The sequence below is a fragment of the Lactuca saligna genome, chromosome 7 (genome assembly GCF_052625555.1).
Source record: "Lactuca saligna cultivar CGN05327 chromosome 7, ASM5262555v1, whole genome shotgun sequence".
Classification (NCBI taxonomy): Eukaryota; Viridiplantae; Streptophyta; class Magnoliopsida; order Asterales; family Asteraceae; genus Lactuca; species Lactuca saligna.
The window spans coordinates 177,149,041-177,167,355 of NC_136423.1; the positions used below are offsets into that span (position 1 = coordinate 177,149,041).

At 35.2% G+C, this 18,315-nt stretch overlaps 2 protein-coding genes across 2 annotated transcripts; both read left to right on the forward strand.

The window, feature by feature from the left end:
* Positions 1-1,870: 1,870 nt before the first annotated feature.
* On the forward strand, positions 1,871-3,210 carry LOC145004011 (Pollen Ole e 1 allergen and extensin family protein). Its single transcript, XM_078962916.1, has 2 exons — positions 1,871-2,065; positions 2,872-3,210. Exons 1-2 carry the CDS (start codon positions 1,921-1,923, stop codon positions 3,153-3,155), a joined length of 429 nt encoding a protein of 142 aa, XP_078819042.1. The 5' UTR covers positions 1,871-1,920; the 3' UTR covers positions 3,156-3,210.
* Positions 3,211-4,796: 1,586 nt separating this feature from the next.
* Positions 4,797-8,799, forward strand: LOC145005226 (putative folate-biopterin transporter 4). The gene is made up of 7 exons (XM_078964289.1): positions 4,797-5,034; positions 5,471-5,598; positions 5,685-5,906; positions 6,477-6,932; positions 7,374-7,571; positions 8,239-8,376; positions 8,462-8,799. The coding sequence occupies exons 1-7, from the start codon at positions 4,954-4,956 to the stop codon at positions 8,721-8,723; spliced, it is 1,485 nt and encodes a 494-aa protein (XP_078820415.1). The 5' UTR covers positions 4,797-4,953; the 3' UTR covers positions 8,724-8,799.
* Positions 8,800-18,315: the final 9,516 nt, after the last annotated feature.

An 18,315-nucleotide genomic window follows, 5' to 3' on the forward strand; every position in this document is an offset into this window, starting at 1 on the left:
TATGCTAGCATGATATGTTGTATGTAGTAGAGTTCGGTTGTTAGGACTGAAGGGTAGTCAGACACCCCAGATACGTCTGACAGTATGTGATGATATGTTTGCATGTTGGCTTGTTATGTTATATGCGATAGAGGTAGTAGGAGGGGACTAGTCCCCAAGTTCGGTTGTTAGGACCGAAGGGTAGTCAGCACCCCAGAATGGCTTGACACGGGTAGGTCAGCACCCCAGAATGGCTTGACATGGGTAGGACGGCACCCCAGAATGGCCGCACGGGTAGTCGGCACCCAAGAATGGTCGTACCGGGTAGTCAGGCACCCCAGAATAGCCTGGCAGTATGTATGTTATGTGTTGTATGGTATGTGGTATGATGGGGGAACTCACTAAGCTTTGTGCTTACAGTTTACAATTTTGGTTTCAGGTACCTCTTCATCGAAGGGGAAGGAGCTGGCTCGGTAGCGGCACATCATGCACACACATTGGTTTCCGCATTTACTAGATGTCCTTGGGATTTATACTCTGATGTTTCGATTTGATGTATGACTTGTCTTTGAACATGGTTTATGTTGTGATGTAGTTTGGTCAAACAATGTTTTATCTTTTAACATTTTCGAAAAGTAATGTTTTTAAAAATGAAAATTTTGGACGTGAAAATTGGGTCGTTACAGAACACCTCCGTTGCCACCAACTGACGCCTTCGTTAATGCTTCCTTCTTCTCGGATCAACAAAGGATCGAAGTCCTCCATCCTTTTTTACGTTTTTTTGCCGATCACAACAGAAAGGGAATGAAAGCTCCAAGGATAGCCTTCTGTCGGCACTCCTCCTCATGACTATGCAACCACCACAACGTGAGACATGCTTATCAATTTCACAAAGAAAGAAGAAAGACACATCGAATCTCCATCTCTGTTCCATATTCTCGTTCAAAATCAAATAAGAAATAGAGGATCATTGAGATTTGCGATCAAACACACACACACACACACCTATTAATTGATCCAACTAAGATAAAGAAAGGATATCCATGGTTTGATTTCACACGTAAAATCAATTTTAGATTCGAAATTGATTTCATATTGCATTAGGGCTTACCAAGATTGGATCTTGAGAGATCGACGTGGTTAAATCTTGATAGATTCGAAATCGTTTTTCCCCCTGATATGTCTTCAAATTCAATCAATTTCATATGTTGTTCTTGAAGAGCAAACCCAGAACATTGAATGTTCGTGTGTGTGTCGGTGTATGTTAAAGTGCAAACCTGTGACTTTATTTCCATGTGAATTGATTTCCGGTAGTTAAGTCTAAGGGTTTCAATGGAGGAGATGATTAATTTCCCGATAATGGAATGATTATCGAGGTTCATCGGATAAGGGAGGGGAAATAGCATGAACAAGAATTCAAGAACTGGGTGAGAGTTGGGGAAATGGTTTATGGGGGAAAGAGGTGGGGTTACAGGGAGAGAGAGAGAGAGAGAGAGAGAGAGAGAGAGAGAGAGGATAAGTGAGTCCACTTTTATATTTAATAATAATAGTAATAATATTAAAAAGTGAAAGAAAAATGAAAAATAAATTCATTAAGGGTATAATAGTCTTTTTAATTTGAACAGGGATCAAAACTGCAAGCAAAGTAGCTCAGAAGGACGTTCAACCCAAAAAAATTAGAGTTTAGACTATAACCCAAAAAAATACATACTAATAGGGATATTTTTGCATTTTTATCTATTAATAATTCATCAAGTTCACTGGAATTAATGTTGTTTTCAGTTCTCGGTAAGGAACGCTACATAAATAAATGAAAGTGGGCCAGTAGTCTTACGGGCTGTAATCGGACCCAGGGTAACACCGACCGACAACCCGACCTTTTTACGAAGCTGATGCTAGTTGCTACAAAGGAATTGAAGCCATGAAAGACCAAAATCAACAATGGGGAAGCTCTTCGTTGCCCTCTTTCTCTTTACATTTTTCACTGCGTGGACTGTAAAAGCTTGGACCGGTGAAATTCATGGCAGAGTTGTCTGCGATGTCTGTGCCGATGGTTCCGTTGGTCCTGAAGATCACGTCTTAGAAGGTCGGCATCAATCCCTTCTTAAACCCTATCAACTCTATCATATCTTCATTCACATACACTTTGTTACAATTTGTTTGATTTATTTTCTTTCAATCCCTTAAAATTGTTAGATTTAGTACCCATGTAGTTCGAATTTTGCTTAATTTGTCGGTGCAAGTTGAGTCGGTGTCAGTAGTTCGCTCATTGGTTACTTCAATCAGTGCAAGCAATTTTACCTTGACTTTATTCAAGTCTAAAACATCTGTCTTGCTCCGTTAATTTCAATTGATTTTGAACTTCCTGCTTTCGAGGTCACAAAGTTTGTTTTCTCTGATTTATGTTACAAATTGTGGCCACCATTAACAACTGTATATTCGTGTAATGTAATTGCTAAGAGATAACAAGTAAGAGACCTAATTATTCTGAATTTGGACTCCATTAATGTCACCTGATTTGTCATTTGTAGCCATATTCGGATAGTTCTAGAGCATGTATCAAACATGAAAGAGCATATCGAAATTAAACCCTTAAAGATCTTCCACATGGAAATTATCTTTCTCAAAAATCTTATCTTTATACTGCCTTGAACGTAATTTTGTGCGAAATAGAACAAATTGTCCTGCATTTGACACATATATTGAGACAAAAATTACAAGTATTGGTCCCACCCAAAAAGGAGGGACAAGGACACTGCAAAAGACCTAAATGTCGTCCTTTTCATCCTTATAATCCAAAATAGCCCCCAGTCGTGTGTACTTGACACGACTTTCAACTGTCACGACTGTTAGTCTTTTCAATGAAAAAATGTTATGATTGTGTGATTGTAGGCGCAGAAGTTGCGGTTCTTTGCATAACAAAATCAGGGGAAGTTTTAAATTACCAAGCGTTCACGAATTCAAAGGGAATATATACAGTGGCTGAAACTATGCCAGAAAGTGAACGTTGGGATGCTTGTTTGGCAAGACCTATTAGCAGCTTCCATGAACATTGCTCTCATCTTGGAGATGGATTTTCTGGTGTAAAATTTGGTTATAATCATGTATCTGGCTACTCTCATGCTGTTAGACCTTTTGTATATCGACACGCTAGTATTCCAATGTATTGTGCTTGAATGTATGAAGCGTATGATTATAGTATAATAAAATGGCACAAGTAGTTGTACTTAATGTGTAAAGTTTAAATGATAGATAGGATTATGGGAATGAAATTGGAATATGAAGATAATTGTTACTATATGTTAGGCATTAGGTTGGTAAGAAATGGGATGAAATTCTATTTAAAGTTGAATTAAAATTTCACTTGTAATTAATAGTTTTATTTTTGTTTATTTTGATGTATATGACGAAGGTATTTTGGTCTTTTGAAAGAATAATAGAAATGCATTCCTTCAACGCACATCGGTGAAATTTTGCTCCGTTACACATGCAATATTTCTATTTAGTATCAAAATTCAAAGGGCCTATGTCCTAACAAGTGGTAGTTGGAAAGAGACCTAAGGCAGTGTTTGTTCTTTTTTTTTTAAATATCTTTTTGATCATTTTTGTGCCAAAAGATGTTTGAGAAACCAACTGGTTGTTTTTCTGAAGACAAAAGATAAATAATAATAATAATAATAATAATAATAATAATAATAATAATAATAATAATAATAATATTTTTTAACCTTTTTTTTGCAAAAGACCTACAAATAGCTTACATTCTTGTATATGTATTTTAAACCTAATTCATGTCTCCATACTTTTCCATAAGTGGCGAGTGAGTCTAGAGCAAAACTTATGTGGTTCACTATTTATAAAAATAAAATAGTTAAAAGAATATATTAGTAGCAAGTTAGGTCGTATAAACAAAAAAAAAAATTACAATTTTAACCGACGAGGTATAATATCTTGAAATATTTTACAAATGTATAATTACTATACTAGATAAAACAATTTTTTAAATATATAACATTTAAGTATCACTTAAATATTAATCACTTATTCTTTTCATATTGTGACATATATATATATATATATATATATATATATATATATATATATATATATATATAACATTAAACTATCCCTCATTTATTCATCTTATAAACACACAAACAACAACAAATAAAGCAAAATTAATTTAAGTAGTTATTAGTTTAAAAAAAATCACTCAATATTGTATTGGGTTATTTTTTCAATGGGTAATTAAGTATTTGGGCTATTGATGTATAAAAGTTGGGCTTTAAAAGTCTTGATTTATATTAAATTGTTTGCCAAATAAATTAAGATAGGTTACTTATAAAATTTTAGATAGGTAAGAACTAAATTTTATATATTACTTAATAACAAAAATAAAGGTGGGTCACTTCTACATTTTGACACTATGTATACTCCAATGTTTTCCATCAACACACCACCACTACCACACGTCTACATTTTGAGTTTTGACAATAACACACCCCACCCTCTGTTTGTGATCTCAATGTTGGCGATGTTGCATGACTCCCAACGACTCCATGGCCATGCAGTGTACCACAATGAATGGCCAGTAGAAAATGTAATTTGTCACCAATTGTTTTGTAAACTCGAACATGAAATGTCCATCGGCATCATACCCTGTAAAATCGAAATAACACAATAATTTGTAATTTTGATTATTTCACGCTATATGGTCCCACAATTTTTTACTTAAATATTTTTTCAACTAGTATTACTTTTGCAGTCGTAAAAAAAGTGTCGATTATTTGATAAAACAAATTAATTGACTTGTAACAGGTAGTCAACACCGAGACGTGATTGGTGGAGGTTGGCGCAAAAGGGGGAATAACCGAGGGCCCAAAGAAAACGGTTGGAAATGCAACGGGAAACGCTTTCTTCTCTGGTTTTCATCTCCGTTTGTACAGATGAAAAGCCAGATTTCTCGACACTAAAATGATAGCATGGATAAAGCAGTTGGTGATCACATTCGGGGCTTCGTTTCTTTGGCTCGTTTGCTTGATTTACTTTACCCAGGTCTGATTTTCAGTCTCATCTGCTTCTTTGTCGATTATGATTTCCCCCAATTTAAATTACCATTCATGATGCATGGATTAAGGGTTTTAGCATGATAATCCACTATCTTGGGTAATTATCCAGAATCACAAACATTAGATGCATAGGATTCAACATAATTCCAATTCTGAAGGTTAAATGAAGGACATGTCAGTTTTGCTTTCGAAATTTAGTTCATTCGGTTTTCATATTATGTTCATGTTTACAAATTACCATAGATAATAGACCTCTTGAAAAGCCAACAAACTCTTCTCAGGACATGCACAATTTAGGTCCACCCATGGTTGTTTCTCTTCGTGAAGAACAAAAGTGTTATTTCTCACACATGAATCGAATCAAGATATGAACCATTTGGTTTCTTATTTCTAATCCTTTTCAAGATTTGTTATTCGATTAGGGTTTTAGATCTTTTGTATGGACAGCAGTTTCCTACCAGCTGAAAGACAAATTAAAGCTATCACCCTCAGCTTCTCAGTTCGTAACCTCCATATCATTTTTTCCATGGAGCATAAAACCAGTATACGGGTATTGTTCTAATTGTTACGCTTTCATTTGGTTACTGTACTTTTTTGAAAATCTTGTTTATTTATGGTTGCGCATCTTGGGTGCAGAATTATATCAGATTGTATCCCAGTAAATGGAAGGAAAAGGGTTCCTTATTTAGTCATTGCAACACTTCTCTCCCTTTTTTCATGGGCAATTCTTGGCTCGCAGGAATCAACAAGAAATTCTCAACATCAACTCATGATCTTCTTGTTATTGCAAAATCTGGGCTCTGCGATGGCAGATGTTGTCATTGATGCAATGATTGCAGAAGCAGCAAGGCGTGAAAAGTATGTTCTTTCTACTCACTCCATTTTCAAGGTACACTTTGACTTTTAGAAGTCAAAGTAACTTATAATATACTCCAGAAATGCCATGAAAACATCATGTTTCAAAGAAGAAGACGGTAGATAACAGATGTTGAAATTTTAAAAGAAAAAGATGTTTAAATTTAACAAAATCCGTATACAGTTGTATATGAGAAGTAGTAGTTTTGACCTCAAAAACCAAATTGTAAGACTATAGGGCCCCATTTCTTTTTCTTTTTCAGTAAGTGCTGAAAGGTTAAATGATGTCTGTCTAGTGTAAGTACTGTAAGTAAGATACACACAAACTCTGTTTCGCTTTTGGTCGATGCGACCATTTTACCCTTACGTAAAAAAGAAACAACACTAAAAGCTCTCTAATTTCCCATATTTTGCAATTACATTTCTTTTATAGACTAAATAAACTGTCTGATTGTGAGTAAATGACCGTGTTACCCTTCCCTATTACGTAAAAAAAGAAATGACACCTAAAGCTCTCTAATTTCCGGTATTTGTTTCCATTTAAATGACCATTTTACCCTTGTGTTGATTCAGAGCTAAATACGCGGGGGACCTGCAATCAATATCATGGATGACAATGGCTCTAGGGGGAATATGTGGGAATTTGTTTGGAGGATATGCACTAACTAATCTCCAAATGGGAAACATATTTTTACTCTTCTCATTTCTGCCAACTATACAGCTACTTTCATGTGGTTTTGTGACAGAAAGCCCAATCAGTAGTTTAAATTTTACCGAGTTTCCTAGCTTTAATGCCTCTGAAATATATAGTGGAAGTGGACCAGATGAAGAAAGATCATCAAATGAGGCTCCTAAACCTGGTTCTTTGGTGAGAAAGAGGAGCCATAAAATCAGCAAGAAAAAATATTTAGAGTCAATTAAAGATCAGATGCCTGAAAAAGAAGGATCTCTGCCATTAAAATGGTTTTGGTCTTTGAAAATGGCTGGTTATACTTTGTTTGAAGCTTTTCGACAGCCAATAATTTTAAGGTACAACTTGATAAACTCTCATAAATAGCAATCTGCTTTTACTCATTTTTCTATTTTGGTTACTGGACTTGGAAAATCATTAATAAGACCATTTACTTTTCAAATTTGACTTGTGGTGGGTAATTTTGACCAAAAACCTCATAAATTGAAAATGTAAATGAAGAAAAGACTGTTTCCTTTTTGGACCAGTGTTAGTGACCATTTTACCCTTTTGTCTAGAAATGATGCTGGCTGTTTGTACTTTGTTTTTGAGAAGTATTTATTAGACATTGAAAATTAAGGAAGAAACAGGTACTTGATAGATGATTAGGTTCTCTTTTTAATATAAAAAACAAATATATAGTATATGGTTGTGGTATTAGATAATGATATGTTAATGTTGTATGATTAATTAATTGTATTTGTAGTTCTGATTTAGAAAATTGGGCAAACCAAAACCAGACCAATGGGTTGGTTTTTCCTATCGCAGGTGACGATTCCTAATCTATCAACAGTGAAGTTCTATTACCAAACAGAAGTTCTGAATCTAGAACCTTCTTTTTTGGGCACTTCGCGTGTTATTGGCTGGATGGGCCTCATGTTTGGAACTTTCATTTACAACCGCTTTCTAAAGAAGATCAAGTTACGAAAACTTCTCACGTAAGCTCTTCTCTCTCTCTCTCTCTCTCTCTCTCTTCTTAATACATTAACCCAGCTTTATTGCCTTAAACTCATTAACTTATTATTATGTTCAGACTAAGTCAAACAAAACACCCGTATATATAGATGCATGTTTCTTTATGACTTAATCTTAACAAAATGACTTAATGGGTTAAACCAATAAACCTAACTTAATGCATTAGAACTGCTCTCATGCTATAATTAATAAATATTGTGGAATTTGTTTTTTGGAGTGTAATGGTGAAATGGAAAACCGACCTTATGTATACAACACCTTATCATTACCCTGACTCAATGGCGCAAAAAAATAAAAAAATAAAACCATCCCTTATACAAAAAGTCTGCTTCTTTTTTTTGGGCTGAATGAATCATCTGAATGACCATTTTACCCTGCCAACATATAGTTGTAGTCTGTCACTCTTGACACTTCATTGGTTTCTCGACTACATGTTACATTTCATATCATAACGGATAACGAATCATCTGAATGACCATTTTACCCTTCGGACATGTTGTTGTAGTCTGTCACTATAGTATTGGTTTCTCGACTAAATGTTCCATTTCGTAACAGTATAATTAATTAAGCATCTGAATGCGAGGGAGTAAATGACGATTTTACCCTTGGGGAATATACGTATACTTGCAGGTTATCTCATGTTATACTCTCTCTCACGACACTTCTAGACATAGCATTGGTTTCTAGACTAAATGTTGGGTTTGACATTTCGGATGAAGCAATGGTGTTGTTTGGGTCTGCTCTCTCTGATGCAATCCATCAATTCAAGTATGTAATGTAATGTATTTAAATTTATTTGATTTGACTACAAAAAGTCAAAATCTTTAGACGTTGACTTTTTTGTTGACCGCAGGGTCATGCCTTTCCTGATTCTATCAGGCTACCTATGTCCACCTGGAATAGAAGGGACTCTATTTGCGCTCTTCATGTCAATAAGCAATTTTGGGTCCACTATAAGTTCCTTTTTTGGTGCTGGTTTGGCTTCGGTTCTAAACATATCTTCGGGTTCCTTTAATAATCTTAGTTTTGGGATTGGGATTCAAGTCATTTGCACATATATACCAATTGTTTTCTTGTTTTTGATACCAAAGGATGCTACTGGGATGACAACATAATTCATAGATTACTTACTTTAGATGACTTGATTGTTAAATGGGATGGATTATGGAATGAGAGGAGATAGTTGCAACACATCATTTTAAAACGAGTCAAATTTGGATATATTATTTTGTTCTTAACAATTCACATGGATAAAAATGGGTTAAAAGTTTACCATGGTAGAATTAAACATCCACAACCTCCTAATTTATTAGAATTAGGGCTAACTTGGTGTACTGTTTTATAAAATAAACCATCGTTTATAAGCTAAAGCGGGTTATAAGTCGAAACGAGTAACCTTTGATTTTTGTCAATAATTTAATATGTTAAATATTAGAGATACATGTTAGTGACCATCTGAAATATGGCAGTACTGTTGGTGATTTTAATGGCATCATGTCATTTTAAGTAACTAGAATTAACATGTGAACCAATGGGCTTCAAAATTTGTACTCTAATATATGTACGGGGTTGTGCGAAGTGCACGCATGTATACGATCGAATTAGAAGCCGGTTTGACGACTAGTCGAGGGTCCGGGGGTAGCGCCCCTGGGTCCGGGGTTTCCAAAGAGCAGCGCCCTTTGGCGGGGTCTAGGGGCAGCGCCCCCGCAGGGTTTGGGGCAATGCCCTAAAACCTCACCAAAATTTACAAATGGGAACATAATGAGAAATTCAAATTCTTGAGGGTGATTATGGTAAAACTAACAAAACTCGTTAGTTTTGGTAACCCTAAATCCTCACTAAATTCGGATTACCATGACTTGCTTCCAAAACAACTAATGACGGTCCAACCCTAATCTCATTTACTATATAAACAGTTCTTCCTCTTCAGAAGATGGTTACGATCTTAAACTCTCATTTTTCATCATACTTTCACATAATCGTCTAGCATATTGACTTACAATTTATGTGCCTAGAATCGTAGGTGTCCACTTGGATTATCCTATGTTGAATTTCTTGTAACCCAAACATTGAGTAGAAATATCAGTTCGAAAAGTGATATCATGATCCAAGTTGGTATTCAGATCTCCACAACAAACCCTAACTTCCCTACAAGTACGTGGAAGCAACCAACTTTTTGAATTTACCAAAATGATTACCATGTCATTTCCAAGTAATTTTAGACTAAAAGTATGTCATAACAAAAATACAATTGTTAATAAAAAAGCACATTTCAGATTTCAAACCAAACATTGCGGTCACTAAAAAACTATTTTGAAAATTTGAAAACATATGTTTGTTTTTACTAAAATAAAATTTTAACTAACCATAGCAAAAGTGAAGTGTATTACGATAGGAGGGATGAAAGATGTCACTTAATTGAAAATACGTTGATATTAGTATTTCGGATGTACAAAAGATAGAAAAATGTCTAAGTGTTTTGTATAAGTGAAAAAAGAAATACTCATTAATCAAATCCAAAATGTCATTTCATCTAAAAAAAATGATATGTCATTTTGGTACATGTCCTAAAGTTTGGTCGTTTTTTTATAGTTTTGGTAATCATGTGGTTATTTTATAATTATAGTGTGTTAATCATCGGAAGCTCGTTGCTTTTTTACTCCATAACTTTGAGAGAAGAAGAGAACAATAAAAATGAATATATTTTATTTTTATCACAAAATAGGGTTACTGTCATTGTAACCCAATAATGTTTCGTATATTGGTTTAAATGGTCTCTCGTGATTTTTTTTGCCTCTGAAGGGTACGAACTTGTGTTTCACCTATTAATTTCGTACATTTACCTGTTTTTGAAGGTTACATTGCCTTGTTAATAAAAGAAGTTGTTAATAAATTTATGGGCCCCACTTTTAATCTGTCTTGTTCATCATCATCACCATCGTCTCCATCTCCTTCACCTTCATTTAAATTCATGCTTAAACCCACATTGCTTTTGTTCAGAGCTTCCCTTTCTACATCCCCTTTCTACATCAATATACTTAGAAACCTGAAACAAAATCAAAGAACTAAGATGATTCATCTAGTATGCTCATCAGCCTGCACCTCTACTTCATCACTATTTTGTTCCTTTGGTATAAGTATCTGATCTGATAAAGTTCAACCATTAATAACAAAACCCTAATGATAACATCACCCCCACCACCAGGAACTCAACTGAATCTGGATGAGGCTACTTATTGACTGTCAGACTACAAGTGTTGGCTAATTCCATACCCACAACAAAACTCAACCTCTCGAATGCCAACACAATAAACAACCACATACAAAGTACAGTGCAACAAATCATCACCGCCCTTGGTGGGGTTGTCGCTAGGAAGTGTCACAATACTGGAATTTTCAAGCATCGATGTTAATTAAAGCTTGAATCTCAGTTTAATATCTTATGAAATCATGATACAGAAATTCCTCAAAATAATGTTACTTGTAACTTGAATCTTCTTAACCTTATAGAATTAGCGATTAAGAAAGTTCTAAAACTCATGAAATTATAAGCTTTGATGTTACTTGCTATTTTGTTTCATGCCCTTTATAATACAGAAGTATATGAAAACGAGTTGAATGAGATGTGTATGCTGCTTTGTCCGGTTCAACCCACTAAACAAAATTCAAAGTACCGATATGCATACTTCGTAATGGTGACGAAATTGCAGGTATTGGAGCAGCCGACGAGAGGCTTGGACAAGGATGATACCACAGGAATCGTCGGCAGTACTGATGGTAGAGAGAATGTTGGTAATTTTGACGAGCATTCCCTAACCCATTTGCGAGTTGTTGATCTAGGATTCGGTCCGACAACTGACTCGCAATCAAAATCACCGCCGTCGATCAAATTTAATGTTCAAGATTAGGGCTGGTTAAAATCAGAAGATAGGGAACAGAGTGAAGAAACGTCGATGATCATGATTTGATGTACATGATCAGGCGGCTCTCTCGATAACAAAGAAGATGAAGAACAAAGTGAAGAACCAGAAGAAAATTGATTGAAATCAGAAGAGACACCGCTGCTATTTTTTTGATTTGAACATCTGATTTCTTGTGATGCAATTCATACGTGATTATTGGTTTTCTCTAAACGATAAGCAGACTTCGTTGATTTCATGGCCATCGTTATTGGATTTAGGGTTATTGTCAAGTCCAGTAACGTGGTGGTAATTGAGGTGGGAGTTTAATAACTGACTTTGCATATTAAACCTGCTGACTACGGAGGGTTCATCGGACGACCCCTTCAATTTTTTCAAAATGACTTTTTAAATCTTAAAAACATAAATTCGTACCCTTCAAAGGAAAAAAATTACGAATGATCATTTAAACCAAAATACGAAACATTATTGGGCTACAATGACAATAACCCCACAAAATAACCATGTAAATCACTAAAAAAAGGTTTGTGTATTTTGTGAGGTACTTTTACTGACACAAAAGGTAATTTTTCCAACAAAAGAAGGGTCACTAAATTTAGCCATGAATTAGCAAACATACTCTAATTCCGAGTGTTGTGTAAAATTGGCGAATATACAAAACTAGTAAGTGAGTCTGTGTTTTCCGCGGGTTTTTATGTATTTTTGTTGCGTATTAGGAATGAGAATTAATTAAATAGTGATATTTTATAGTGTTTAAAGTTGAGGGGTCAAAGTAACATTTAAAAAATAGAAGGGTGAAAAAAATGTATTTTACAAAGTTTAGAAAATAAAAGGGTAAAAGTGATATTTTACAAAATTGAAGGTGGAGGGGGTGAAAGTGAAATAAACATGAAAGTCTAGAAAATGAAGGCCCAAAAGTGATATTTTATAAGGTTGAAAGTTGAGGGGTCAATATAACATTTAAAAAATAGAGGGGTGAAAAAAATGTATTTTACAAAGTGTAACGCCCGCGTTTTCAGGTTAGGCATTATCATTGATGTAATAGTCTAGGTTAACCCTTGTAACTCTTTTTGGAGTATTAATGATGAAATATTTGAGTATTTTGTGAATTATGTGTTTAATTTCTTAATTATTATAATTTAATGAATTAAGAATAAATAAGCGTCAAAATTAAAGTATGAGATAAGCCCGATATCTTTGCTTAAAGATGTAGTGGTCGAAACAAGGATTCCGAAGATATAAAGAATGTCGAAATTTGAGTTATAACAAAGAAGTTATGACCTGTTGAAGTTTCGCGACAGAACCAGCAACGCTGAATGACGTAAAAAGTGAAATTTACGTTAGAGAGATATTTAGCCTTATTGACCTAATTGAAAGTCATAGAGTTCGTTAAACCGAGAGTTTGCATAAAAAGAACGCCCAAATCTGACTTCGTATGAGGAAGTTATGATTTTTCGAAGTTTCGACTTAGTATGCAGCCCGAATATTCGATTTGAGACCGAGCGGTTTTTAGCCAAAACAATCTAAACGATAATCGAAGATCTTGTTAATTATAGTAAAACGATAAAAAGATAGGCGAAAACAGACACCGGATGAAGAAGTTATGAGTTTATAACGGAGTTTTCCTGTCCCGACCTACTAAAAATAAATAATAAAAATAAATCAAAATTAACCGACGGAATCTAAACGAAAGTTGTAGAGCATAGTCTTACCTACGCGTGGATATAAAGAACGCCGAAAACGGAATTCGTATGAGGAAGATATGAATTTTTGAAGTTTATTAAATATTTTCGATATGTAATTTAAATATAAAATACCGATATTATCCAGGGGGGGAGTCAACGACCCTATCCTCATTACGCCCAGTGTAATTTCAATTTACGCCCAGCGTAAATCGAAGTTCTAGCCCCCTATAAAAGGATGTCGAGGGCAGCCGATTCTTTTGCTCATTTCTTCCCTTTCTCTCGCGTTTTTGCATCGTTTTTCGTGCAAAAATTATCCCGAAGCCCCGATATCATTCCCGAGCCCCGAAGCAAGTCCCGAGGCCCTGAAGATCCCGAGAAGTGCAATTCCCTAGCCGAAGCTCTGCCTGCGAGGAGTCTGGTTTTTGTGAAGATCTGCCGAAGAATACTACTTCTATAAGCCGTAGTGCTGTCCAATCATCTTCTGATCAAGTGAGTGTGTGGTTACCTTCTTCTAACGCATAATTATGAAGTATTTTATATGAAATACGTGTTGTATGTATATTTTGTGTTATATGCGTGAATGTATATTCACTTTCTTCTATCTCATAGATATGATTTATTCTCTATGAAATACGTGTTATGTGTATGTGTCTCATCTGTTGTTTGGAATATGTATTGAATGAGAATGCTATACAGGTTTTAAACTATGTATAAAAATATATATTTTTATCTACTAATATGTCTGGTAGAACATGGGTAGATAGTTGTGTGATAAACAAATGAGAGGCTTCGATGTTGTTTTTGATTCAGTCATCTAGCGGAGTTTAGATGATGACCATAGACTTTTCCAGACAGTCCTATGGAACGCTAGCAGGTTCGCCACCTGTAGGTGTTAATGAACTTGGGTGTTCGTTCGCTGTACTCCATCCCCCTCATGGTTGCCTTATTTGACATATATTGCCGGGAAACCCCCGAATGCATGTGTTGTCGCCCCGATGAAATATTCTAAGACTAGGTCCCTTGTGTTAGTTGTTTTAGGGACGTAAAGTGAGAATAACGGGAATGGGTAATTGGGTTATTGTGGTTGGTGGAATTAAATATAATTATTTATTGTGGGTTGAAACCCTATATGCTCACCAGGCTCCCAAGTCTGACCCACTCAGTTTTATTTGTATTACAGGAAGTGGCGCAAAGGCATAAGATAGATGAATCATCAAGTTGTTTTGTTTACAAGTCTGTATATGTATATATTTGTTGAATGACTTGTAATGTTATCGTTTATGCTTTATGGTCTGTATCAGAACGTGACATCCCGAGTTTTGATTATATAATGAAAATATATATCTTTTATGAAATGCTTTGGTAAATATTATTTTATCACGTTTTGTTTTCGGGAACAAATTACGCAACTCTTTCAAATCAAAAGGATTTACTCTTAAATTATTTTAAAAGCATAAATGAAAATCGGTCTTTTCTGGCCAAGATTTTGGAGATGTCACACAAAGTATAGAAAACGAAAGAGTAAAAGTGATGTTTTACAAAGTTGAAGGTGGAGGGGGTGAAAGTGAAATAAACACAAAAGTCTAGCAAACAAATGGGTAAAAGTGATATTTTATAAAGTTGAAGGTGGAGGGTATATAAACATGAAAGTTTAGAAAACAAATGGGTAAAAGTGATAATTTATAAAATTGAAGGTGGAAGGGGTGAAAGTGATATTTTAAAAAGTAAAGGAATGAAAAATATCATTTTACAAAATAGACGGGAAAAAATTACTTTTTACAAAAGTTGAAGGTAAAAAGGTGAAAGTTATATTTTTAAAACTAAAGTGAACAAAAATATAATTTTATAAAATAAAAAGGTTGCAAGTAATAGATTATACAAAATTGAGTGATTAAAGTTGTATTTTATTTATTATAATACTTGTACATTGTGCTTTAGGAGATGGACTTTTAGCTATAGTACATCTCCCTCAATATGAGAAGTTGTAATTGTATATATTTTATAATAATGGAAAAAAAAACATTTTTTAAGAAAAATCATGAATAAACTCACAAAATTCAATATTCACAACTTGATAAGATAAATATGTCTAAGTAATAAAATCTAGTTGAAATAGCTAAGGTGCAGGTTATAACATCTAGATTATAGTCTCAAATCGACAATTAAATATTATTAAAAAATAATCTCGCCAATTAGTGGCAAAATGATAAAATTATAAAAATGTGATTATATTATATAGACAAAATTGCAAAAATGGTCCCTGTGGTTTGCATTTTTTCAGGAAAAAAGTCCAAACCACGAGTTTTTTGGTTTTGTGGTCCTTTTGGACTGGTTTGTTTGTGAGAATGGTCCCTATACTTAACACCCGTTAAATTCCATCCGTTAACCCCCTCATGTGCCTTGCACGTGAGGGTATTTCTGTCCTTTTACTTATAGGGACCATTTTTGCATATGGAAAAATAAAACATCCTTTATATATCGTTTTCTTTTCCCAGCTTCTTCCCCAACAAATCTTCTTCCCCAACGTTCTTAACTGTTCTTCCCCAACGACTATTATCTTCCATTTCTCCTTTCCTGACTTGCAATCGAACAATGGTGGTTTGTTTTTGTGGAAAGCTTGCTTTGGTGAAAACGTCTTGGACACCACTGAATCCCGGCAGGAGGTTTTATGCTTGCCCTACTAAGGATTCTGTTTGTGGGTTTATCGGGTGGGTTGACCCACCTATTTGTGCTAGGAGTAAAACCATCATACCTGGTCTTCTAAGAAACATAAATACATTGGAGGAAAGATGTAATGGGCTGGTAAGAAGTATCAACATGTTACAGGAACAGTGCAATGGACTTTTGAGCAGGAACAACATGTTGGAGGCAAGGTGTGATGCATTGAAGGATGAAGGTTTCAAGCTGAAGATGTATTTATGTGCAAGTTGGTTTATGTTTGTGATTGTTATCTTTAGTACTTGGTCTATGTAAGGGATAGGGTTAGGCAAATGTGGGGATTTTTGTTGATCAAGTGATGCAGGGTAAAAATGGTATAATTTTGTTGTAATTTGACTTCATCATGTTTGTAATGAATTCCAAAATGTGTATCAGTTGTGTTCAAAATGTGTATCAGTTGTCAGATATAAGCACATAAATAGAACCAAAATGTAACAAAAGTACATTACCAAAATACATGTCATAAATTTACCAAAATGAACATTCCATTAACCACATGAGTGGAACCAAAAACCATTACCAAGTTAAGCATACAAGTGTCTGTGCACCATACATAACCACATCATCAAACCATAACTAAAGTTTTCAAAAACAAACAGTTTTTAACAACAAGAAACTAAATAGTCATTGCACCACAACAAATAACCACAATCACTTCTTAGATTGATTCCCTCCTTGCCCTTTACAGGTCCTAGAGTTGTGTCCTTTATTCTTGCATTTGCTACAAGTAACACTAACATGTTTCCTTGATAGCTTCTGCACTCCATCATTTCTTGGCCCTTGGGAATTTTCTCCTTGCATCTCATTGACTCCATCACCTTCACTTACCTTCTGCCTTTTGCTTAACCTTTCACCCTCACTGTGTCTTCTTTTTTTCTTAGGCCTTCCCACCTGAGTGTGATGTGGAGGAGGGATTAGCTTTGTTGTACAATTACTTTTAGGCCACATGGGTCTCCCTTTAATTGGTTCCACCTTAAATGAATAAGCTTTTTGCCATGTCTCTAGCCAATACACCTTGTGTACCCACTTGTAAATGTCAAGCTCAGCCTCAGGGTCTTTGCTCATTTCATTCAGAGTTGCAATTGCATGCCTGCAAGGTATTCCCATTAATTCCCACTTTCTGCAAGTACAGGTTTGGTTCCTAACATCCACCACATGTTGATCTTGCAATGCTGCAGTGACTTGATACTTGTTTGCCCCATTCCACCTAGCAATATATTGTGAAGCACCTTTTTTCCTTGCATCTAGGATGTCTGTTGCTGTAGGTGTTAGTGGACCTTTAGCCTTCTTCATTGCCTTCATGACATTGCATATCCTCTTCATTAGATACTCCCTAATGAACTCTAAACATGAAATTACAGGTTTGTCCCTGCCTTTCTCTATCTTCCCATTAAACACTTCACACATGTTTGAAATCAACACATCAGAAACAGCTCTTCCTGCACATTACAATAACATACAATTAATGCTGATAAATAACTGAAACACATAATCTTTACCATATGCAAACATATACAATTACCTGAGAAATGACTCCTTGCCCAATGTACAGGAGGAATTTGCTTCAACCATTGACATGCCTCCTTATCATACTCACTAAACTCTTTCATCAAATGTTCAAACTCAGGAATGGTGGTTGCTGATGCACACCTCCATAAATGGTCCCTGTACTCAGTTTGCCCCCACTTCTTTCTCATATTGTCATGAATATGTCTAATACAATACCTATGCTCAGCATTGGGAAACAATTGATCAACTGCAATTTGTAATCCCTACATGACTCAACATACAATAATTAGAATTAATTTTTTGGTAAAAAAACACAATCTAAATGATCAATTGATGAGTTTTAATTTACCTTTTGCCTGTCACTTATGAAAGTATAGTTTGAGTTGCTCCCAAGCTCCAAGTCATCCCCAAGGTTTTCTAAAAACCACTTCCAGCTAGCTGTGTTTTCAGACTCAACAATTGCATAGGCTAAGGGATAAATTCCATTGTTGGAATCTAGACCAACTGCTGTAAGAACCTGACCAGGGAATAGGCCTTTCATGAAGGCACCATCCAAACCTACTAAGTCTCTAAGACATGCTTTGAAACCTTTTTTCAGTGGACCCAAGCATACATAAATCCTTCTAAACTGCCTTGTTAGGGATGCAGGGTTGCCATTCGGACACACATCTATTTTGACTGTTGTGTCTGGGTTTGTAGCTTGAAGTTCAAGAGCATAGTCCCTCAACAACTCAAACTGTTTTGTGTAGTCCCCAGTTACATGCTTTCTTGCCATATCTTTTGCCCTAAACACCTTATCCATTGAAATACCCACCTGGTAGGTCTTTTGAAAGTGATCTTGTATGGCTCTCAAAGGAATCTTCGGATCTGCCTCA

Excerpts from the sequence above, each read along its gene's own strand:
- LOC145004011 (XM_078962916.1), top strand. The coding sequence starts at position 1,921 with ATGGGGAAGCTCTTCGTTGCCCTCTTTCTCTTTACATTTTTCACTGCG. Across the intron at positions 2,066-2,871 it reads TGAAGATCACGTCTTAGAAG|GCGCAGAAGTTGCGGTTCTT; the intron begins GTCGGCATCAAT and ends GTGTGATTGTAG.
- LOC145005226 (XM_078964289.1), top strand. The coding sequence starts at position 4,954 with ATGATAGCATGGATAAAGCAGTTGGTGATCACATTCGGGGCTTCGTTT. Across the intron at positions 5,599-5,684 it reads AGCATAAAACCAGTATACGG|AATTATATCAGATTGTATCC; the intron begins GTATTGTTCTAA and ends TCTTGGGTGCAG. Across the intron at positions 7,572-8,238 it reads AAGTTACGAAAACTTCTCAC|GTTATCTCATGTTATACTCT; the intron begins GTAAGCTCTTCT and ends GTATACTTGCAG.